We start from the raw sequence: 24,514 nt of genomic DNA, 5'->3' as shown, positions 1-24,514 counted from the left end.
AAGATGTGACCTTTGGGGGCACCTGGCTGGCTAGCTCAGAAGAGTATGCGACCCTTGATCTTGGGGTCATGAATTCGAGCTTGGGTGAAGAGATTACTAAATTAAAAAAACAAAAGTATTTTTTAAAAATGTGACCTTTGAATTGAAGTCTAAAGAATGGATAGAAACATGTAATAACATGAAAAGTGCTTACGTTATAGTAACTGGAAAACACCAGGTACAAAAATGAATCTACGATATGATTATGTGCAGAAACAAATGTACAGAAAGAAAGACTGGAAAGGAAACATAAAAATGGTAAGAATCATTTAAATGATTGTAAGATTATAGGTGATCTTCCCCCTCATGTATTCCCAGTTTTCTATAATTGTGTCATAATTGTATGAAGTTTTTTTTAAGAAATGTTATTTTTCCATTATGCTAACATATGAAACTATTAGCATAACTCATGTAGGGAAGCTTTGACTGTTACAGTACAAAAAAGAAGAAAATTACAGTTTTTGTAAAGCAAGATAAAGAAAATAAATGATTAAGTAGTCATTGATAAAAGCCATCTGTGGGCATGTGCAAAGGGTATAAGAATTTGGCTATTCCCAGACTAAAGGGAGGAAGGTTTTTTACCATTCATAGGGTCTTTTGTAATTGAAGGAGCTAGAAAAATAAATTGGACTCATGAACATTTAAAAGGCATACTTAAACTCTGGCAGATACTATGTGGAAATGATTAAGAGTTTCTGGAAAGTGTTCTTTTAGTGTATGTTTAAATTTTTATGAAGGAAAAAAGCTAAGTACCCCTTTTAAAGGGCTAGTTTAGGAAAAAAATGGACAATTTCTTTATGTCATCTCTAATATTGTGTGCAAAATAATTTCTGTTCCTTCACTCAGTACCAAGAGGAAGAAGGCAGATGGATGAATGAGGAATAGTAATTTAGTTCCCAAGGAAACCCTTTGCTAATTGGAAAAAAAGAGGCTGTTTCAGGATCTGTGACTATGGCGATGTATCTAGACAGCTGTGAATTTTCCTGCTGTTATTTTCTAATCTTGAAAGGAAGGAGGTTGCATTACAGATTTTAAGTTTAAGAGCTAATTTAGTTATACCACTGGCAACATGAGAAAGGCAATGCCAATGAAGAATTCAAGTTACTACTGTTAGGAGCACAGATCTGTAGAGTGCCAAGCAGTAATAAGACACGAGAGTCCATGAATTAGGCTCAGGAATCTTTATAAAATTTCATTAAATGGGGGTTAACAGAAGAAACTATGTAAAGAAGTACATGTGGCATATACTTGACATGTATTCACCCCAAGAATATAGAGGTGGAACAAATCCATATGTATTATTATAGATATGTTATTATATACATATATATTATTAATATACCAATCACTTAAGTATGTTTTAGCCAGCATCTGTGGAATAAAATCATAATTATTTGAAGTCAGCCTTTAGTCTTCAATCAAGTAGGAAATTTATAAGCCTTTTTATTATGCCTTAATCAGAAATTTTCCACTGCTACTTAAGATTCCCTGGGGGCTTGGCACGAGTAAGAATATTATATGTGAGTGTTCAATATGATAATGCATTTATATATTAATTACTCACTTCTACTTTCAGAATTTTAAAAATCATTCTACTCGCAGGAAAGCTGAGGTCTCCAGCTCAATTTTATGTCCTGAAGACTTTGCACTGTTGGTCTCTTTGTGACTACTCTCAACATGCATACGCATGTACATAGACATACAGGCATACACATAATAACAGACCATGGCTTTCCTTAACTTTCAGTGCATATTACAATGATACGGGGAATTTTAAAAATCTGATGCTCAGATTGCTCCCTATACTAGTTACATATATTGTGGGTGGAATGCACTAACATTTTTTAAAGCTTTCCAGGTGATTCTAGTGTGTAACAAAGTTAAGAATTACTATAATTAAAAGGGATTATAAACAAAGGAAGAATTACTGTTCTAGATAAACAAGGAAAACAGCAAAATTATAAATTCATTTTAGCTTTTCCCTATTTAATCTAACTAAAGATATAATACTTTTGTTCTGTATTGACAGTTCCTGGCTATGTATCCCAATGGAATATTGTATTCATTGATTGATTAACTTTTTGAACTCTAAGGACGGTAGAAGTGGAATAGGTGGTAATTAAAATATATATTACATGTTACTGATGTCTTAAATGTGCTCATCTGTAGTATTAATAATTAGGGTGGCTTATGGCTTAAGTTATCCAAACTTATGTAATTCTTCTTGGTAACCTAAATGGAGATTTAGTATCTCAGAAGTTTTTTGTACCAGAATTCTAAACAGGCAGGGTGATAGTAACAATAAAGCAATTAAGCTTATGTATTCTTGTAACTTTCTAGCTGCTGACAGTGAACTAACCTAAGCTGACCTTTACTAATAGAACTGCAGTTGTGATAGAACTGTGGATGGGTGTTTGAACAGATTCATATTGCTGAAGATTACTCCATGGGCTACATGGAGAGCAAATAAAAATTCTTTGCTTGTGTTGTTCAGAGATTTAATGTGATACACTATTGACTGACTGTGGTTGATTAATAAGTCATTAAATAAGAGTCTGAAGCTAATTTACACAATGGAAAATGTTATGGTGGATTTCTGTCATCGCCAATGCACTCATTACAAATACTATAATTATGAATGAAAAGCCATTAGAGATAGAGACCAAGAACTCAACTTAAATTCTGCATTCTGTTTAATTCCATGAAGTATATAACAATTTCTTTAGTAGGAATGCAAAATCCTTAGCTGAACAATTCCTTTTTTGAGTGAGAGCACAGGATATATTGGTGCAGTGGAGTGTGTTGAAAAGAGGTCACCTGGAGAAAAAACGAACTGGTTGTATTTGTTAAAGGGGAGAGTAAAAAACAGCTTTAAATAAGAATTGTGATCTAGAGGATATTTCAGTGGAAAGTTATAAAAATTCCAAGTAACACTTGGTTTAGTACAAATCCTACTTAGGGTATGGTTTTTAAAATTATAATTTAAAATTTTGAGTCAGGAAAAACTTGTGTTTGAGTCCTACCTCCATCACTTACCAGACCATATGACCATGATTAAGGTACTTCACATCTTTGTGACTCAGTTTTATCATCTGTAAAATGTAGGTCTTTCTTCTGCTAGCCTCATAAGGTAGTTATGAGGAAAAAATAGGACAGTAGAACAGGATTGAAACCTGATAATGTTAAGTAAGTATGTAGCAAACATTGTTAGCCCATACAATGGCCATTACCTTCTTTATTCTTTTTGGGAAAACTCTAAATTTTGTTTAGATATTTACCCATCTTCCATGGGGTAAATCATGAACTAATTTAATGTGGTGATCCCAGTTCCATACTGGTGATTGTTTTAAAAAGCAGAAGGAGAACCGATCCTGGTCTATGAGATTTGAGGGGAAGTTTCTCAAGAGGTTCTGTTAAAGAGTTACTCTCATGTTGGTAGAATAACAAGATTCAGTGACAGCTGTAGGTTGCCAATAGATATCTTTATTAGCTTAAATTTTTTAAAATAGCTTGATTGAGATATGAATCACATACAGTTCACCCATTTAAGGTGTAAAATTCAGTGCTTTTTAATATATTTACAGCTAAGTGCAAATATTACCATAGTCAATTTTAGAATGTTTTTTATCAACCTCAAGGAAAAAAACCTTGTATCCTTTAGTTACCATTGCTCTGACCCACTTACCCCAGCCCTAAGCAACCACTAATCTACTTTATGTCTCTATAAATTTCCCTATTCTGGACTTTCATATGAATGGATCATACAGTAGATGGTCTTTTGTGACTGGCTTCCTTCACTTAGCGTAATGTTTTCAAGGTTCATCCATGTTGTAGCATGTATCAGTATTTGATTTCTGTTAATAGCTGAATAATATTTTATTGTATGGATTTACATTTTATTTATCCAATTGATGGACATTTGAGTTGTCCCTGAGTATGTGCTATAAGCATGCATGTACACATTGCTGTGGGGACATGTGTTTTCATTTTTCTTGGTTATATACGTAGGAGTGGAATTGGCAGGACCCCTGAAAAGGAATTCCAGGAAGATGACAAAAGATACTCCAGGGAGACAGCTGTGCATCAGGCCTAGAAAACAACCAGCTCAGATAAGAGCAGAAAGTCTGAAGTTTTAAGGAGGGAGGTCTCTAGGAATGAAATGGAACTGGTATCTTATAGGTTTGATCAACTGGAAAATTACATTGAGAGCAAAGAAGTAAATCATTGATCACTTAGTTCACTAGAAAGAACTAGGGAAAGAGACAGTAAAGAAGAGCCTTCCTGGGAACAGAACAAACCTTAGACAATGACCTCAAAAACTGCCCCTGTCTGAATTTTATTGGATCAGACTGTGAAATAAGTTGTACCCCTGGGGTGTTGTCAAAAACAACCAGTCAACAATTAGTGGAGAATGACCTCTAGTTGTAATGTCAAAAGGGGCAGAACACTTAAAAGAAAAATCAGGGAGGGACATCTGGGTGGCTCAGTCGGTTAAGCTGGGATGAGTCCACATGGGGCTCCTTGCTCAGCGGGGAGCCTGCTTCTCCCTCTGCCTGCGGCTGCCCCAGCTTGTGCTCGCTCTCTCTGACAAAGAAATAAATAAAATCTTAAAAAATAAAAGAAAAAGAAAAAATCAGGGAAAGAGGCAGTTAGAGAGCCCTGCTAAAACCAGTCGTGCCGTAGTGACTGCTCCATACCCAAGGCTGTGCCCTCTGATGAGCCACAGAAGTTCTCACACTGTGTTTGTGGCAGGGAGGGGGGGAATAGAGCACTAGTCTTTTAGATTAGTCACAAGTCTATCACTTTAGTGATTTAGCCAAGACACTAAATTAATACAAAGCAAACAGCAACAAAAACAAGCACCAGAGAAAAAGAAATATGTATGCAATGTTTATATAGTACATTACCTAAAAGTCCATTTTTGAATGAGAAAATCATGCACATGCAAAGAAACAGGAAAGTGTGACCCATACACAGGAAGAAAAAACATGTGATAATAACTCCCTGTGAGGGATGCCAGACATAGGATTTCACAAAGAGTTCAAGGCAGCCTTTATAAATATGTTCAAAGAGCTAAAGGAAGCCATCATTAAAGAAGTAAAAGATTATGTGATGACAACATCTCATCAAATAGAACATGCTAATAAAGAGATAAAAATCATAAAACAGAATGAAAAGGATATTTTGGACTTGAAAAGTAAAAAAAAAAAAAATGAAAAATTCACTGGAGGAGCTCACCAGCAGATTTGAACTGTCAGAAAAAAACAATCAGCAAACTTGAGGATAGGTTGATAAAGATCATGTAAACTAAAAGAAGAGAAAAAAGAAGAGAAATGACAGAACCTCAGAGAAATGTGGGACACATTAAGCATACCAACATACATGTAATATGAATACCAGAAGGATGAAAAGGAAGAAAGGAACAGAAAAAAATATTTAGAGAAATAATGGCTGAAAACTTCCCAAATTTGATGAAAACCCTTAATCTACACATCCAAGAAGCTCATTAATTCCGAGTGGGATAAATATAAAAGAGATCCACAACTAATTACATCATTGGAATGAAATCCTATTACTCTACCTTACTCAATAGTGAGTAACATTTACAGTCAAATGTTATAGCCATTAGACTAAACACTGAATACTGATTTAATAAAAAATTTATTTTACTTTGAGAGGATGGTGAGAACTACAGGTGGACTAGTGAGGTGAAGGAGGTCTAACGTGAAGGCTTGATGGTTAAGGTTTACATTTAGTGTTAATCCTCTAAGAAATCAAAGATCTCAAAATGATGCAAAGGGAGCAAAGATAAAAGCAAGTGATAGCAGTATATGCATATTTTCAGAAATTGAGAAAGAAACAGCTACAGCCTTGGAAGTGGTTGCCTTTGGAAGCAGCACTGGGACCGGGAATGGGTGGGACAGTGTGTTCCTGTTTTTCATTGTAAGCCCTTAGTACAATTTGATTTTATGTATGTACATGATTTTACATTCATAAAATACAAATTAACTTTTTTACCTTACCCCACTTTGGTGATATTTTTTCCCCAGCTTTATTGAGATATAATTGACATATAGCATTCTTTAAGTTTAAGGTGTATAATGTGATTATTTGATACATGTATACATTGCAAAGTGATTATCAGTAAGTTATCACACCTATCACATAATATAATTATCTTTTTTTTTTCGGTGAGAACATTTATGATCTGTCTTAGCAACTATCAAGTATATAACATAATATTGTTAACTGTAGTCGCCATGCTACACTAATAGATCCCCAGAACTTATTCATCTTATAAATGGAAGTTTGTACTCTTTGCCCAACATCTCTCTGTTTCCCCCAAGCCCCTGGCAACCACTCTTCCACTCTGTTTTTATGAATTCTGCTTTTAAAAATTCCCTGTATAACTCTGAAAAACAAACTGAGGGTTCTAGAGGAGAGGAGGGTAGGGGGATGGGTTAGCCTGGTGATGGGTATTAAAGAGGGCACATTCTGCATGGAGCACTGGGTGTTATGAACAAACAATGAATCATGGAACACTACACCAAAACAAATGATGTAATATATGGTGATTAACATAACAATAAAAAATAAAAAAAAATTCCCTGTATAAGTGAGATCATATGCTATTTGTCTCTGTCTGACTCATTTCACTTAGCATAATACCCTCAGGGTTCTTCAATGTTGTCACAAATGGAGGGATTTCCTTCTTTCTCCTGGTTGAATAATAGTCCAGTGTGTGTGTGTGTGTGTGTGTGTATCATGTTTCTTTGTTTAATCATAGTTGGGTGGATATTTAGGCTGTATCCATGTCTTGGCTATTGTGCATAATGCTTCAGTGCACATAGGGTTGCAGGGATCTCTTCAGGATAATGATTTCATTTCCTTTGGCTATATATCCTGAAGTGGGATTGCTGGATCACATGATAGTTTTCTTTTTAATTTTTTGAGGAACCTCCATACTGTTTCCCTAGTAGTTGCACCAACTTATATCCCCACAACAGTGTACAGTGTTCCCTTTTCCCCACATCCTCACCAATACTTGTTATTTCTTGCCTTTTTATAGTAGCCATTCTAACAGGTAGGAAGTGACATCTCATTGTGGTTTTGATTTGCATTTCCCTGCTAATTAGTAATGTTGAGAATCTTTTCATGTACCTGTTGTCCACTTAAATGTCTTCTTTAGAGAAATATCTATTCAGGTCCTCTGCCCATTTTTAAATTCTTTTTTTTTTTTTTTTTTTTGGTAGTTGAGTTGTATGAGTTCCTTGTAGATTTTGTATATTAATCCCTTATCAGATAGATTATTTGCAAATATTTTATCTCATTCTATATATTGCCCTTTCATTTTGCTTACTGTTTATTTTGCTATGCTGAAGCTTTTTAGTTTGATGTAGTCTCACTTATTATTTTGTATTGCTTGTGTGTTTGGTGTCATAGCCACAAAAATCATTATCACAATTAATGTGAAGGAGGCTTTTCTGTGTTTTCTTCTAGGAGTTTTGTGATTTCAGGTCTTATGTTTAAGACTTTAATTCATTTCAAGGTAATTTTTGTGAATGGTATTAGATAGGAGTCCAGTTTCATTCTTTTGCCTGTGGTTATTCATTTTTCCCAGCATGAGTTATTGAAGAGACTTTTCTTTCCCATTAAGTATTTTTGGCTCCTTTGTCAAATACTGGTTGACTTTATATGTGAGGGTTTACTCCTGGGCCCTCAATTTTGGTACATTGGTCTGTGTGTCTTTTTTTTTTTTTTAAGGCAAATTCCTGGTATTTTTTTTAAGATTTTATTTATTTATTTGACACAGAGAGAGAGAGAGAGAGAGCATACAAGCAGGGGGAGCTGCAGGAAGAGGGAGAAGCAGGCTCCCCACTGAGCAGTGAGCCCAGCGTGGGGCTGGATCCCAGGACGCTTTAACTGACTGAGCCACCCAGACGCCCCTGTGTGTCTGTTTTTATGCTAGTACCAAGATGTTTTGATTACTCTAACTTTCTTAGATAGTTTGAAATCAGGAAGTGTAATGCCTCCAGCTTTGTTTTTCTTTCTCAGTATTGCTTTGGCTATTTGGGGTCTTTTGTGGTTCCATATAAATTTTAGGATAGTTCTGTTTCTGTGAAAAATGTTAACGATTGCCATTTGAAGTTTTATAGTAGCTCTTTAAAAGTTTTTGTCCGATGATTTCAACATCTGTGTCATCCTGTCATTGGCATCTGTTGATTGTGTTATCCCATGTGAGTTGAGATTTGTGTATTTCTTCATATTCCAAGTAATTTTGGGTTGTAGTTTTGGACCTTTGGAATATGACACTAAGAAACTGTTTTATTTAACTCCTGTAGAGAATGTTGGGTTTTGTTGTTGTTGTTGTTTGTTCATCTGTTTTTAGCAGTTTACCTGGCTTGATTTAGGCACAAGTTCCGACCTTCCTTCTGTGACTGATTCCACTGTTGATTCAGTTTTAAAGTTTTGTAGTGTTGTTTGAATTTGTCCTATATGTGTGCCATCTTGTAATTAGTCTTGGTCCTGAGTGAAATGGTTACTTTAGTTCTCAGTGTCTTTAGTATGCTAATGAGGATAAGAGCCTGCATATTCAGGTGAAAGAAGTGAGCCCAGGAGTTCATACAGAACTTCATGGAATTGTTTTCCCTTTCCACTATCTCTGTAGTACTTTCAGGTTTTTTGAGATTTCTCTCTTTGGATCTCTGGTCGGAAACCACCTGCTTCCACAATTGTTCCACCTCTAGTACCAGTTAGTGGAAGAGTAGATGGGGGAAAGACTGATAAAAGGCTTTGGATCATGCTGCCTTAACTTCATCATATGAAGAAGTTTCTTTTCCTTTAGGGTTCTGGCTCCTGTGGGCTCCTGTTGGTAGCCACTGTTGGTGCTACCATTGCTATGGGAGATCTTGGAGTCTGTGACATGAGAGATTGGAGAAAATGGATTGAACTCTCCCACCTCCATTAATTACCCCCAAGATTTTCTCTGAACTTTTAGTTGTTTTTTTTTTCTGACTCCTTCAGCCAGAAATAGGGGGATTCTTCTGCATCTTTCTCTGTCTGCATGAGAGTGTTCACTTTGAGGTTTGAGGCTACATTGGAGTCAGGCTAGAGAGATACTGGAGGTAAAAGAAATGCAGACTTGGTGGTGTGTGAATTATAGTTTTCTTCCCCATTCTACTTTTTTCTCAGGTAGCTGCACTACTTGATCCTCAAGTAGCTGCATTATCCATTCTGTCCAGGTTTTTATAGTGGTCAGTTGGAGAAAAAAGGTATTGTGTGTCTATTCCATCTTACCTAGAACTGGACCCCTGCTACATTTTGAGAATATACTGGATATAAGCCCTTTATTAAATAATGATCTACAAATATTTCCCCTGGTTTGTGGCTTATCATTTCATTCTCTTAAAAGTGTCTTTTATTTATTTTTTTTTAAAGATTTACTTATTTTTATTTTGAGGGAGAATGAGAGAGAGAGTACATGAGAGGTGGGAGGGTTAGAGGGAGAAGCAGGCTCCTCGCCGAGCAGGGAGCCCAGTGCGGGACTCGATCCTGGGACTCCAGGATCATGACCTGAGCCGAAGCCAATCGCTTAACCAACTGAGCCACCCAGGCGCCCTTAAAAGTGTCTTTTAAAGAGCAAAAATGCTAATTTGATGAAGTACAGTGTATCTTTTTTTAATATTTGTACTTTTTGAGATCAGATCTAAGATATCTTTGCCTAATGCAAGGTCACAAAGATTTTTTTTTCTATGCTTTATTCTAGAAGTTTTATAGTGTGAACTTTTACATTTATGTCTAGGATCCATCTTGAATTTTGTACATGGAATGAGATATAGACTTAAGTTCCATTTATTTGGATATGGATGTCAAAATGTTTCAGCACCCTTTACTGTAAAAACTACTATTTCTCCACTGACTGCCTTTATACCTTTGTAAAAAAAAATTAGTTTCCATATGTATGTATGTATATATGGTTCTATTTCTGGACTCTGTTCTGTTCCATTATTCTGTCTTTTGTGGTAAAATATGCATAATATTTATCATCTAAGCTATTTATAAGTGTATAATTCAGTGACATTAAGTACATTCACAATGTTGTATAATCATCACCATTACCTATATCCAAAACTTTATCATCCTCAACATAAACTCTTTATCTATTAAATAATAACTCTCAAATTGTCTCTTCCTCCCAGCCCTGGCACCCTCTATTCTACTTTCTCTATATATGAATTTGCCTGTTCCAAGTACTTCGTATAAGTGGACTCATACAATATTTGTCCTTCTATGCCTGGATTATTTCCTTTAGCATAATGTTTTCAGAGTACATCATGTAGAAATACAAAAATTCCATTCCTTTTTATGGCTGAATACTGTTCCATTATATGCATATACTTGGAGATAGTTGAGTTTCTTGGATTTGTAGATTGATGCCTTTCATCAAAATTGGGCCATTTTCAGCCATTATTTCTTCAAATATTCTTTCTGTCCTTTTCCTTCTTTCCTTGCCTTCTAGGACTCCCACAATTCATATGTTGATCCATTTGGTGGTGTCCCTCAGGTCCCTTAGGTTCTCTTCATTTGTCTTTTTTTTTAATTTTGTGCTTCTGTTCAATTCAGGCTAATCCCCAACACAGAGACACCCTTTAACAATCAAAAACAAAACGAAAGCAAAACAAAAAGAAAAAAACTTCTTTTTTCTGTCTGCTCAGATCTGCTTTTGAACCCCTCCAGTGAATTTTTCATTTCAGTTATTGTAACTTTCAGCCTCAGAATTTCTTTTGGTTCCTTTTTATAATGTATTTCTCTTTATTGATATTCTTATTTCATTCATGCATTGTTTTCCTTTGTCCCTGTCTTCCTTTAGTTCTTTGAGCCTCTTAAAAAGACAGTTTTAATGGGGAAATCGGAGAGGGAAATGAACCATGGAAGACTGTGGACTCTGAAAAACAAACAGAGTTGTAGAGGGGAGGGGGGTGGGGGGATGGGTTGTCCTGGTGATGGGTATTAAGGAGGGCACGTTCTGCATGGAGCACTGGGTGTTATGAGCAAACAATGAATCATGGAATACTACATCAAAAACTAATGATGTAATGTATGGTGATTAACATAATGTAATAATAAAAAAAATCATCTGCTTATCTCTGGGAAAAAAAGAGTTTTAAAAAAGTCTTTGTCTAGTAATCTCAGTGTTGGGGCTTTCTCAGGGTCAGTGTCAATTAATTTTGTTCCTTTGGATGGTCCATACATTTCTTTTTCTTTGTATGCCTGTGATTTTTTTGTTATTTGAAAACTGGACATTTGAATCTTTTAATGTGTTAACTCTGGAAATCAGATTTTCTTCCTTCCCCCGAATTTGCTGTTTTTTTTTCTTTTTGTTTTGTTTTGCTTCGATTTTGTTTTTGATTGTTAAAGGGTGTCTCTGTGTTGGGGATTAGCCTGAGTTGAAAGCTCAAGGTCTCCTCAGGTCTTTTTGAGCCAGTGTCCTTCCTTGGGCGTGTGTGATGGTGGCTTTCTAAATTCTTCTATATGTTTATTTGCTTTTGAGTGACCTAATCCTCAAATGTGTGACTCCCAAAACAAGGGAAAGGGTAGGGAAGAAACCCAAACATATATCATTCCTTCAAATGCTCTGGAAGCAGCTGCAGTCAATAGGGGTTGAAACAATGGTGGCCAGAAACTGCTAGCCAAGATTTCCCCTGAAAGCTGCAAGCATTTAAATAATGAGAGCTCCAAGATAGTTAATACAGTTCCTGCCAGTACAGTTGTTGTGTAGCTAGAGAAAGGAATTCCTGGTGCTTCCTACTCCTCCAGCTTCTCTGAGGTTACTCTCATATAATCTTTTATAAAGTTCTTTCTGAGCTGTCCTGAAAGGAACCAAGGGAGGAAGTATTCACTCCTGGGCCAGTGCTTTAGAGACCAGAAGAGTGTTCCTTAGATCAGACTAATGAGGCAGTGGGAAAACCCGCCCCCCCCAAGAATATGGAAAATCAGAAAGATAAAATGTAGACTACCTGGGCAACCATGTTGCCTCACTTGAAGATGGACTTCCAGGACCAAAATCCTGGTATATCTGGGTCCTGTTTCCCTTAAGATGAGTCCCCCTTTTCCAGGACCGAGGAGTCTCTATTTTGGTCTGTCTTCAGTTGCATGCAGACTACAATTTGGGGCTCGAATATTGAAGGCAACCTTTTTCTGACCCTTGGGAGTGTTCCTTTGTCAAATGCACTTAAAATGAATACAAAGAGATCCCAGTTCTCCAGGGACTGGCAGTTAGATCGAGCAGCTGCCCTTAAATAACATACCTTTAAGTAGAGTGTATGGTCCTCTATTAATGGTGTTCAGTATATTCTGCCTTGATCCTAGAGAGCAGCAATTTTATTGCCTTTTGCCTTTCAGCACATCTGTACCCAGCACATATTTGTTGAATTAATGCATTGGGTGGAACAGGTGGATAGGTTCTCTGTAAGAATTTACTGTTAGGACCCTCATTTGCACCTAATAATCACATATGCAAATATATGTATGAACTTCTGTAGACTTAAGTATAAGTAGTCCCTAGACAGTGATTCTCAAACCTTGCTACTCATCAGAATCTCCTGAAGAACTTTCCCCAAACCCTAATTCCTATGTTTTAACCATAGAGATTGTTTTAATAAGTCAGGGGTGGGAGCCAGGAATATGTAGTTTTCAAAAAAACTACCTGCGTTATTCTGATAGGCAGCCAGAGTAGAGGACCACAAACCTTTGACTGCCTAAGACAATCTAGTAGTCACAGTAGAGGATATAAAGTGCTATCTATTATTTAGGGAGATTCTGGGTTAGACATTATAGCATACAGTCAAGAGCAGTAGTTTTGGAGCATGGAGATTGTATTCCATTCTCAGCATAGTCACTTCCAAGCTGTTAGCCTTAGACAAACTAATCTTTCTGGACTTTGGGCTTTTTGGTTTTTGTTTTTAATAGAATAGGGACTTTAGGGTTACCATTAGAATTTATGTAAAGCCTTCCTTAGCACGATACCTCTATTACAGCACACAATAAATGTTGGTCAGATTTATTCTGGTGTACACACGTGCTACTGGATTAGTTCGTATGCAGAATATACTGAAGTACACCTTCTCCAGTCAGTTCTTTAGGAAACTGGTGGGGGGTGGGTGCTAGTTTTCTGGTACCCCAGCCAAGTGAAGGTCAAAAGCCAACCAAAAATGAGGAGTACTATTGGTACTGGTTGTTTTCCGGGCTCCAAGTGCTGTGCTACACATTGTCCACCAGGGGCCGCTGAAGCCACCTAAGCTCAGAGCGCAAAGTAGGGGAGGCCTCCGCGCGTGCTCACTGGGTGCTGCGCGCGCCTCTGAACCTCCTGCGCCACTTTAGATTTCGCCTGCTGTTTTCCTGGTGGCTTCCCCAAACCAAACCTGTGTGGCTGAGTACGGCAGCGCTTTGGGGACAAAAATCTTTCTCTTCCCTGGGCTCGGCCTTGTACTTAATCGTTCCGTGGTTGAATCGGGCGGCAAGTATTTGTGTCTCCATTGCGCTGCTATCCAGGAGGTAGGGGGAGGCTGAGCCCGGCGTTGAGTTCGGGCTGACTGGGGCTTGGGCCCAGCGAGTCGGTGCTGCTGCGCGGATGTTGCGATGGCTGATCGGGGGAGGCCGAGAACCTCAGGGACTGGCGGAGGTAAACACCCAGGCGACCATGCCTGCCCCCGCAGAGGCCGAGCTTGCCCGAGCGGTGGCTTCGGTCTGAGCCCTGCTCCAGGTCCAGCCGCTGGGGCCCCATGCAGAGGCGGGGCCTGTGGGTTTGGAGGCCGTCGAGGGCGTGTTTGGCGCGCGGGGGAGGGGGGATTGGCGTGGATGGGGACGCTCTGACTGTAGCTAGTGGGAACTCCTGATTCCCCTAAGACCTCGAGAATTAAATATCCCCTTTTCAAAAGGAGGAAACTGAAGCTGATATGATTCAACAACAGGTTCAACAACTAGTCTTCTCCGTACTTAAACTAGCTTCATTTCAATTATAAAATTATCTGACTTAACTAGGAAGCAAACTTTGACTGCAACTTTCTCGTTTATTAGAATTGGTGTCACTTCCTAACATCAACTGATGCTTGCTCAGGGAATAGAAAATCTATTTCATTATTTATTCAACAACAACAAAATATAAAATTATTTTAAAAAATTAATAATTTGCTTCAAAGTCAAGAAAATTTTTTTAATTATTTTTGGTAACATAGTCACGCTTTCTTCATGGGCCTGAATAATTGGATTAACTGTAATTTATATTTGAAGTGTTGAGAATAAAATAATTTTAGAATCTTAAAAGGATTGAGGTCTGGAATTTATTTCGATTGCCACCCGAGAATTAGAGTTTGTATTTGGATTCCCTTTTATTTATCATAGGAAATAGTTGTTTTGATTGTTTAAAAAGTTGGGGTTGTAAGTCAGCAGCCTTACTTCTCACTTTTAACTTCCTCATACCTTTGCAGTTGAGGCTTACTGTCTATTAAAAAAAATATTTCAAATCAGGTTCATTTCAGATAGGCTGAAATCTTAAACATTAGGGAATAGTTGTAGATAATTATATATGTGACATAATTCTGTTTTAACCCGATTATTTGATTAATCATATAATTTCATTATCTAATTCTTCCATGCCTGGTGAACTTTCATTTGAGGGAAGTGGTATACAGTTTTCAAATTTCTCACTTTTGCTTTTCTTTTCAGAACCACTGCTAGAAATGAGATGGTATAAAAAGCACCCACTGCTTTGGGGGTGATTTTTTTTTGGAGAAAACATTTACGCATGTTAGGTTACACATTTTTCATGTTAAAGTACTTCACTTGTATAACCATTGTGCATTGTACTTTGTCAGAACCAATGATTTTCCTTAATTTATGCAAGAACTGCTTCTAGTTTTAGCAGTATTTCTCTGCTGGGATGATTTTGCCCTTAGGGCATATTTGGCTATGTCTGGAAACATTTTTGATTTTCAGGATGGGGGAGATTAGATTTCTGTTGCATCTAGTATGTGGAAACTAGAGATACTGTTGAATATTCTACACAGAATAGTCCTCAACAGCAAAGAATTACCTGGTCCAAAATCTCAATAATGGCAAGTTTGAGAAATTTATCATGAAATAGTACTGGGTTTGACTATAGAAAGGGGATAGTAAGAGCTACCTTACGGCGGAATAGTTGAGTGAATTATATGCCATGTGTGCTTTGCACAGTGTCTGGCATATGGGCTGTGACCTAATTCTCTGTAAATGTTAGCAATTATCTTTATCAGTATTATTGTCCAAACTTGAATTTATTGAATTTATCAGCTCTGAAAGATTTCATTCCTTCTTTTATTCAGTCAGCAATCATGTATTGAGTGCCTATAATGTTTTGGGCACTGTTTTAATCTGTATTTACCCTTTTGACCTGCAGTTTTGTTTCTGTCAAGTTTTAATTGAGAAACACTCATTCTAAATACTGAATTGAATTGGCCCATTGATTCTTTTAGGTCAGGTTTATTGAGGTATAATTTCTTAATATAAAATTCACCTTTCTGCAAATTTATGGTGACTTAAAAAAACTAAAATTTATGGCAAGGGTGAGATTTTCCCCTCTACTTACATTGTTTTTAGTTAACAAGCTGAAGAATGACGATCTGAGTTTAAGGATATTTAGATCAGTTCTAACATGATGTGGATTTGTAGTAAGAAAAATGTATGTTAAATTGGTAGTTAATTGATATTAGGGGAAATAGTATATAGTATTAGAACATGGTATCTTACAGCTCTTTAAATCTTGTATTCTTAGATGTATACCATGCAGTTTTATTTCAGTATGGTCTTTTATCATAAATCATTTAATCTCTTTCTCTTTTGTTTTTCTTTTCTTTTTTTCCCCAATGCAAGAAATCTCCTTTACAGACAATAGGTGAAGAACAAACCCAGAATCCCTACACTGAACTGCTTGTACTGAAAGCTCATCATGATATTGTACGATTTCTGGTGCAGTTAGATGAATACAGGTAAGAAGCTCTAGTTGTCCAATTGCCTACTGTTTGGAAAGAATTTTTAGGGAATCACATATTTAAAAACAACTTCATAATTAATATCTTTTGTAAAAATTTCAAATCTGATCATTACTAACATTTATTAGAAATCGACATCTGCATCTTGATCAAATATGTGCCAAAGTCATTTTTTGCCCAGAAGTCAGGGTGTCATATCTGGTGACTTGATGGTGATTCTTGTTTGAGGTTTTTTTGTTTTTTGTTGTTAGTGCTTAGAAATGTTTTTTTGTTAGTTTTGAGGAAGGGAATGACTTTAAAATTTGAGTGGGAGTTATGTTAAGGTGAACATAAATCTCAGAAACAAATATAGGGAATGTTTAACTATGAAGTACCTATTAGGAATGTGCTATTTTTAGTGGAAGGTAAGGTAAGTAATCTGAATGTTTTGTTATTGAGGAAATCCTTTTAAAATGTGCATTATTTACTTTCTTGTCAACATGTTCAGTGTTGTGTTTAATTGCAAGTAGAGATGAGGTATGTAGGTCTTAGGACTGTAGATTTAGCTTATTACTGATCTTTATATCTGTTTATTAAGCCCTTATTCAACTAAATGCTTAGTAGCATGTAGCATAAAAACAGTTAATTTTGTAACTGTTTAATATTTATCTTCTCTAGAATCTAAACTTCATGGGGGAGGCATGTTTTTCTTATTCACCATAGTATCCTTAGTACCTGGCACAGTGCCTTACGTGTAGCAGGTAATTAATAGATAGTTCTTGAATGAGTGACTCCCCAGACTATTAAGTGTGCGTGTTGCCTGCCATCCTAACTCCCTAACCCCCTGTTTTCCCTATCAATTTTCCCATTCTCATCTCTAATTTTCTCTTTTACCTTTGATAACCATCTTTTTTTTTTTCCACTTTGGACTCCATGGGTGACTACTCTTGTGATTATTCCTAATTCTGATCATCACTTCTAATGTCTATTAACCTTGTTTTCTCTCTGCTTTTTTTTCCTATGTCTTTGGTATTGCTTTTACCATGTGCAGTGCAAGTGTGACACCACCTGGAGTTAGGTCAGATTTTACAGGTTAGGGGCATAGTCCTGCACAGCACTTCCCTCTCCTCAGTCACCAGCTGCAGTCTCCAGGGGTGCCAGGCCACCCCCACTTCTGACCAGCTGGCCCTCAGGTTTGATACTTACTAGAAGCACTGATAGAACTCAGGAAAGCAGTATTCTTAGGATTACAATTTTATAAAGGATACAGTCAGGACTAGCCAAGTGCAGAGATGCTTAGGACCAGGTCTAGGAAGGCCTTAAATGCAAAGCTTCTGTGTCCTTAGAACATGTCACCCTTTCAGCACATCAGTGTGTATTACCATCAAGGAACCTCACTCAAGCTCTGGGTATCCAGAGTTTTTATTGGGGTTCATTACTAGGAATGATTGAGTCATTTGCCACCCGATTGAACTCAATTTCCATCCCTTCTCTCCCTGCCCTGTCCTCACACTCCAATGCCAGGTTGAGAAGTCAGGCTAATATCTGTGGCTCAAAGCACAACCCTCTAATTACGTGGTTCATATTTCCTACATGGCCAGACCCTATCCTTAGATTGTCTAGAGGGCCCACCCTGAATCATTTCGGGGTCTGGAGAGCCCAGCTCCATTCTAGAAACCAGGGACACAATCCAGCCAAATTATTTTACAACAATATGTTCCTCAGCTTTTGCTCGAGAAGATTCGTTTCTTATATATATTACTAGCCTATCAACATTGTTTTGTTGTGATATGAGCCAGCCAAATAATAACATGTAAACAATAGTATAATAATCTTCAGACTTTTTGGTAGTATTCATTGTTGATATGTTCTGAGACATTGTTTATTTAGCCAGCCAGTCAGATCTTTGAAACTAAACATTTCTGGAAATATAGGATATTTGGACAGCTAGAGTTTTTTGTTATTTTACCATATTAAGTTGCTAGGTAGGTTTTAAAAAACCCAAATGATTTCTTAGGCCATAATCACTAATATTTGGGTCTTAAGGAATCCTCAGATCATGTTGTCTGAGAAAGTTAAATAAAAAATATACAATGTACTTTCAGGATGCAATCTTTAAATTTTTATATAAAATAAGTGTTAAGATTCCATTTTCGTTTTTATTCATCCTGTGAAACGTCCTGTTGGCTCTTATTACATAGAAGAATCTGCAGAAAAGCCTATCTCGTAGAATAATGATAATTGTGCAAATGCTGATATTTGATTACATGTTCCCCACAGTAATGCTCCTGTATAAATCAGTTGTTTAATGAGGTAGTAAATGTTCTGTAAACAGTAAAAAATTACAGACAAATACATCAGTTCTCTATTGCTCTCTCAAATACCACCCCAAGCTTAGCAGTTTCAAACAACCTGCTATTTACTTAACTCACTAACTGCAGGTAGCTACTGAGGGAGGCTCAGCTGGGTGGGGTATTTTTTTTTTTCATCTGTGCCCAGATCAGCTGATCTTGTTTAGGATTACTTAATGCATGTATGGTCAACAGGTAAATTGGCTGGGCTGGATGGTTCATATTGGCCTCAGCTGGGATGACTGGGCTTTCTCTCTGTATGGTTGCTCAAGTGCTTGTGCACATAGTGATCATGGAGTTCTGATATGAGCGAAAGGGCGAGCCCTGATGTAAAACTCTTCCCAAGACTCTCTATCATGTTTGCTGCTCTTTCATTAGCCAGAGTGAGTCAGGAGCTTGCACAGATTCAGTACCTGGATAAATAAACTCTACCTCTGGAGGGGAGAAGCGACTAAGTCCTGTTGCTAATGCTGGTGGACACAGGAAGGGAGGATAATTTGTGGCCATGTTTGTTACCGATCACACGGAATCTGAATGCCTCGAAATAGATGAAAAACCTACATTTTGGCTTTTCCAATAAAGTGAAGTTTTTACTACATGAGTCACATTTAATTCTTTGTGCTCAAGTCGTTGCTGTGTCAAAATTTACATCTAGTTAGATACAAGGTTTTCCTGTCAGTGAAAGACCTATAGAAGTTTCAATGTATGTTTGTTTTAAAAAATTTAATTCTGCCCTGAAAAACCCTGAAGGAGTCACTACTGGTAAGGAAGATATAAGAAATCTACAAACTATATAAATACTTACTTAAATAGAATTAAAAGCATGGCATTTTCATTCTTAATTTAGTAGTTTAGATAATTTAGAATTATCTTTACCATTGCTAATGTACATTATTTGTGTATGGTCACATTAGAGAAATATATATTATACTTTTTATGTTTTTATTTAATTTTTGTGGACCTTACTACATTCTGGTTTTTTGGTCAGCTGTTGTAATCCAGGTTTCACGCTTCAGGTCTTTAGATAATATCATTTTATTGAGAATTTTGCAGAAGGATTTTCTTGTTTTCTTGGCAGCTCAGCTAAAATCAGTGAGTGGAAAATTTTCACAGATTGGTTTTTGAAGATACAAAATAAATCCTGTATAACCTAACAGACAGCTGCCTTTTCTTTTCTTCTTTAGTGTTTTTTGAACATGAAGTGAGGGTCATATTGATTGGGAGATCACTAGAGAAGGCTAAGCCTCAGCAAGAGTCTTCCAAAAAATGGACTGTGCTAAAATTGCATGTAATACTCTAGCATTTGACACATTAAACTAAATGGAGTTCATAACACATTTTAAGAATACTTTTCTTTGTTGCTTATTTGACCATTCCTTGCTCCTCCAGGAAACAGACAAGGTTATGTAGGATGGTGATCATGACTGGAAAAAAATTAGGTGACCCATGAAATGCCAGACTGGAGAACAGAATGTGCCCCTAGGATAGCTGGTCCAGCTGTACATTTACAAGACACTAAACAAACTCATCCAGTTGGATAATTCACTAACAACAAACATTATGTTATATCTTTAAGGAAGTATTCTTTTTTTTTTTTTAAGATTTTATTTATTTGACAGAGAGAGAGCACAAGCAGGGGAAGCAGTAGGCAGAGGGAGAGGGAGAAGCGGGCTCCCCACTGAACAGAGAGCCCAATGCAGGGCTCGATCCCAGTACCCTGGGATCATGACCTGAGCTGAAGGCAGTTGCTTAACTGACTGAGCCACCCAGGCACCCTATTTAAGGAAATATTCTTAAGCTAAAATTATCTTTCTCATTGACATTCGGAGAATAGAAATCAGTAGTCAAGGTGATTTAGACCCTTTTCATACCTGAGTTCCCTGCAAAGCAGATAGGAAAATGGAATTAAACACACAAGTGGTTTATTAGAAACATCAATGAAAGGAAAAGGGAGGAAGCAGGATTAGACAAGGGGAGCTATCTCAGACTGTGGTGTAGATCTGACAGTCTCTCTAGGCCCAGTGGGGAACTCTGGAGGAAAGAATGCTCTTTAGAGGAATTCTGTGTTGGATAGAAACAAATGGGACTTTTAACCCTGCCTTGCTTAGTCACTGGCTGAGGGTCATCCAGGAACGTACTTAATTTCCTTTGGCTGGGAGCCAACTGAGATGGTTATGACTTTGGCTTGAAAGCCTGAAAGTGAACAGCTGGAGGCAGGTAACCACATTCTTTTTTTTTTTTTTTTAAGATTTTATTTATTTTTTGACAGCGAGAGAGGGAACACAAGTGGGGAGAGGGAGAAGCAGACTCCCGCCAGAGCAGGGAGTCCGATGTGGGACTCGATCCCAGGACCCTGAGGATCCTGACCTGAGCCGAAGGCAGATGCTTAACGACTGAGCCACCCAGGCGCCCGGTAACCACATTCTTGAGAGCTGGGCAGCTTCGTCTCTTGAACGACTATCTGCAAGATGTATATTGCCTTTCCTATACAAACTGTTATCTTGGGATCAGTAATAATCAATGAGAGGGAATTTCTCTTTATAGAAGAATTAAAGCTAGGAAGGATCATGAAATTGGAATAATGTAATTTTGCAACCTCTGATAACAAATTTAGACAGTTTATTGATGGTTGTTAATATCACATGCTCATAAAAGACTACCAGAAATTACATTTCCTGTTGGAGTATGCGAACTCCCCATGAAATGGCCCTACCAAAAAGTCAAATTTAAATCTGATTAAGCCTCTAGATCTGTCAATTTACTGGAAATACAGGGGACAGAGGTGCATGTTGAATGACCACAGAGGAAGGAAGCTAGCAAAATCCAGACTGAGAACTCTATGACATAAATATTTAATTGCAAGGAGAAAAATAGGAAGAAGGAATCAGTAGAATAGAAGAGACTTCAGAGATACATCAACCACTGCAATTATGAACTTTATTTAGATCCTGCTTCTCATAAACTTAAAAAAAATCAGACAGGGAAATTTGATCCTTGAGTATGTGGTGACATTAAGAAATTAAATGGTAACTTTAGTTCTGATGTAAAGGAGTTCTAGAAGATACATATTGAAATATTGTCTGATGAAATGTAGTTACTGGATTTGCTTCAAAATAATCTGCAGGGCGGGGTTTGGGTGTGTGTACAGATGAAACCATATTGGCAATGAGTTGATAATTATTGAAGAGAGATGAGGAGTACCTGGGATTTTTGTTATGCTGTTTATACTTGGATGTATGTTTATGTTATCCATAATGAAAAATTGAAGAATGATATATATTTGATAGAGAGGAAATAAAAATGCCAATTTAAAAGGTATTTTTGTTTCAGAATAAAACTTTTTCTTAGATATTATGTGCAAGAATCATAAAAACTTAAAACATAAAAACTAATAACTGGCAAAAAGCTGGGTTAAACGATGTTGGCTTTGATATATAACCCTAGTGGGATTTCTGATACTTCATCTTGTGTTAGGTAGCCTTATTCACCCAAATCACTGGTATGCACCTGGACATCTGCAAGCCTCCCACTCAGATGTAGGCTTCCCTGAAAAATAAGAGCAAAGCACAGTGTTTCCCCTATAGAAACAGATAAATCCTCAGAGAAAACCCTGCAGGGTCCTAACTGAGCATGCTCAGTTCATTCTCATACACTCATTTATTTGACCAGCCAGGCAGAGAGAGGCCAGGGATGTTTCTCTAGTAGTAGAAATTCTTTCGCAGAAGTTTGAGCTCAAGGAATGGAGGTTTCCCCTGATAGAAGTCCTAGGGAGTTTTGGGTTTCTAATATTTGTAAACTTTGATGTAGTTTAGCTTTCTGTTTGTGATTTGGGGAGGGAAGAATTTATGAAGGGTTTACCTCTCCTGATGACCATGAAAACTATGTGTATGGGTGTGAGCTAAAAAAAGGACCTTAGACATTGAGATATTAGAGGTATGTTAATCTATGCATTTTTCTTAAAAAAAAAGTTTGATGTTCCAGTAAATCTATTGAAAGGATCATTGACATCAATGTGTATGGCTCATGAAAACGCTTTCAGGTTCCCTTCCGCTTCTCTTACAAGTTTCCACATACTTCTCTGATTTTCTTCAAGTAGTTCAAGCATACCAGATAAGTAAAAATCTATTTTAAATGGAAGTTTTCTATCTTTTCAGTTTGGTTGGGTTTTTGGTATTGTACCATTTTTCATTTCTATTTTATTGTAAAAAATATATACTATTTTAGTTGCATCGTGCAACTAAAGTACTTGTGGATTAGGTGAGGAGTTAACCACAGGATTTTTTATTTTGCCATAATAATATTCTCTTTTTATTTTTCCAGTGCTTTATGGTAGATATTGAATACAGGAAGTTTTATGGACTGTACCTTTCATTATGTCCTCTAAGGTTATATTTGAATCTGTAGCACCTTTGACCTAATTGAAATAAATTCAAATGAATAAGAACTATTAAATAAGCCCTTAAGTAATAGACATAGAAATTACTTGTGAAAATATTTTGTGTTAGACAAATCTTTGTGAAGTTTTGCTGTACTTTTCAGTTCACAGTTGGCAAGAATGAGAGTACTTTCTCTGAGATGTTCAAAGGGAAGGTGTTTAAAAGGAATGACTTCTATAGATTGAAAGGAGTACAAATGAGAATTCTCAATGGATTCATGATCTGGACCCTATAGCATTACTTAGTAATGTAGACTGAGTTCTTTAAGGGCAAGAACTAGTCTACTGATCTTTACATTCAGTATCAAATATATATTATCAAATATACATATAGTTAAATTTAATGCTTAATATATAGTTAGTGTTTAATATTTCTTGAATGAATGAGTGAATCATCAACTCTCATGATAAGTTTAGTTCTCATAATTAGGGTAGGAGAGGATGGAACATTCTAGAAGCTCTGCTATAGGTCTTCATTAAATCATGTTTCACCTTGTTAAACTTCTTTTCATGCATATAGTTTTTGCTGGGTCATTTATTTATTTATTTTTAAAAGAGTTTATTTATTTGACAGAGAGACAGCTAGAAAGGGAACATAAGCAGGGGGAGCAGGAGAGGGAGAAGCAGGCTCCTGGCTGAGCAGGGAGCCCGATGCGGGGCTCGATCCCAGGACTCCGGGATCATGACCTGAGCTGAAGGCAGACACTTAACGACTGAGCCACCCAGCTGCCCCTTGTTGGGTCATTTAATCATATACTCTCAATGAGTGTTTTTGAAGACATTGTTTCAAGTGGAAAGATATATATAAGTATGGGACAGCAACATGAAAAGAAAAGGAATTTATGTGTGTGGTGGGTTTCTGAGTTTTAAGTTTTTTTTTATTTTAATATTTGTTTTGACAGTATATTCATATGTTAATGATAAAAGGAAAAATGAGGTTACTTTAATACACTTAATGATTACCTATTTTACAGAGCCCTTGCAACACTTAAATGTTTGCTTATTCATTAATTTATTCATTGAAAAAGCATTTCTTTGGTGCCTTAAACCTCCTAGAGATAATCAGAGATTTGTTGGACTCGAAAATGCCAATCATAAACACCAATAAATATGGCAGTTACTATATTTCATTGATTCTAAGAAGCCTGTTTTTTTCCCTATTTTAAGATCTCTGAAATTTGGAGATATCATAAAATTGTTAGTGTCTTTCAGTTATAATTGGCAGTATAGAATGTCTTATACTTGATATCTTAAAGTTGATGAAATATATTTCTAAACAATCGCTGAATTTTGACATCTTGAAGCAAGATCCACATGTAATTGATCTTGACATTTCCCTGTCACCTTGCATGAATCTCACTAAATACATTTTGTACTAATCGGTAAGGAGTGTTTCTCTTAAAATCTTAGCTATAGACTTGAATCTTTGGATTCTGTGAGTTTAGAATGTTTTAAAAAGTTACTACATGTAATTTTAATGCAGTACAGCCACAATTCTTCCTTCCATTGAATAGTTTAAACCTTACTGGCATTTTAATTACTCCTTTTTATAGTTCATGACTTCTTTTAGCAATTACAATGTATCTTACTATTAGGAATTCTTGGGTTGAATTGTCATTTCTGATTTGCAGATGGCTGAAGTGTGTGCTTGACTGACTAGGATGAACTGATTATAGTTTAAGATA

At 36.7% G+C, this 24,514-nt stretch overlaps 1 protein-coding gene across 6 annotated transcripts in view; it reads left to right on the top strand.

The window, feature by feature from the left end:
• Positions 1 to 13,393: 13,393 nt before the first annotated feature.
• The window catches only part of WDR41 (WD repeat domain 41), a 104,810-nt gene continuing 93,689 nt past the window's right edge, over positions 13,394 to 24,514 (top strand). For all 6 annotated transcript variants that reach the window (XR_003521932.2, XR_003521930.2, XR_003521933.1 and 3 more), the window contains exons 1-2: positions 13,394 to 13,720; positions 15,946 to 16,061. Coding sequence is in view for 2 of the 6 variants with exons in the window: in XM_027604594.2 (XP_027460395.1) it covers positions 13,670 to 13,720; positions 15,946 to 16,061 (167 nt within the window). In the remaining 4 variants the exon portion in view is untranslated. The remainder of the gene's footprint in view (positions 13,721 to 15,945; positions 16,062 to 24,514) is intronic.

This window comes from Zalophus californianus, chromosome 5 (assembly GCF_009762305.2).
Source record: "Zalophus californianus isolate mZalCal1 chromosome 5, mZalCal1.pri.v2, whole genome shotgun sequence".
NCBI lineage: Eukaryota > Metazoa > Chordata > Mammalia > Carnivora > Otariidae > Zalophus > Zalophus californianus.
Note: the sequence above shows the minus strand (reverse complement) of the source record. Positions and strands in the feature narration are given on the sequence as shown.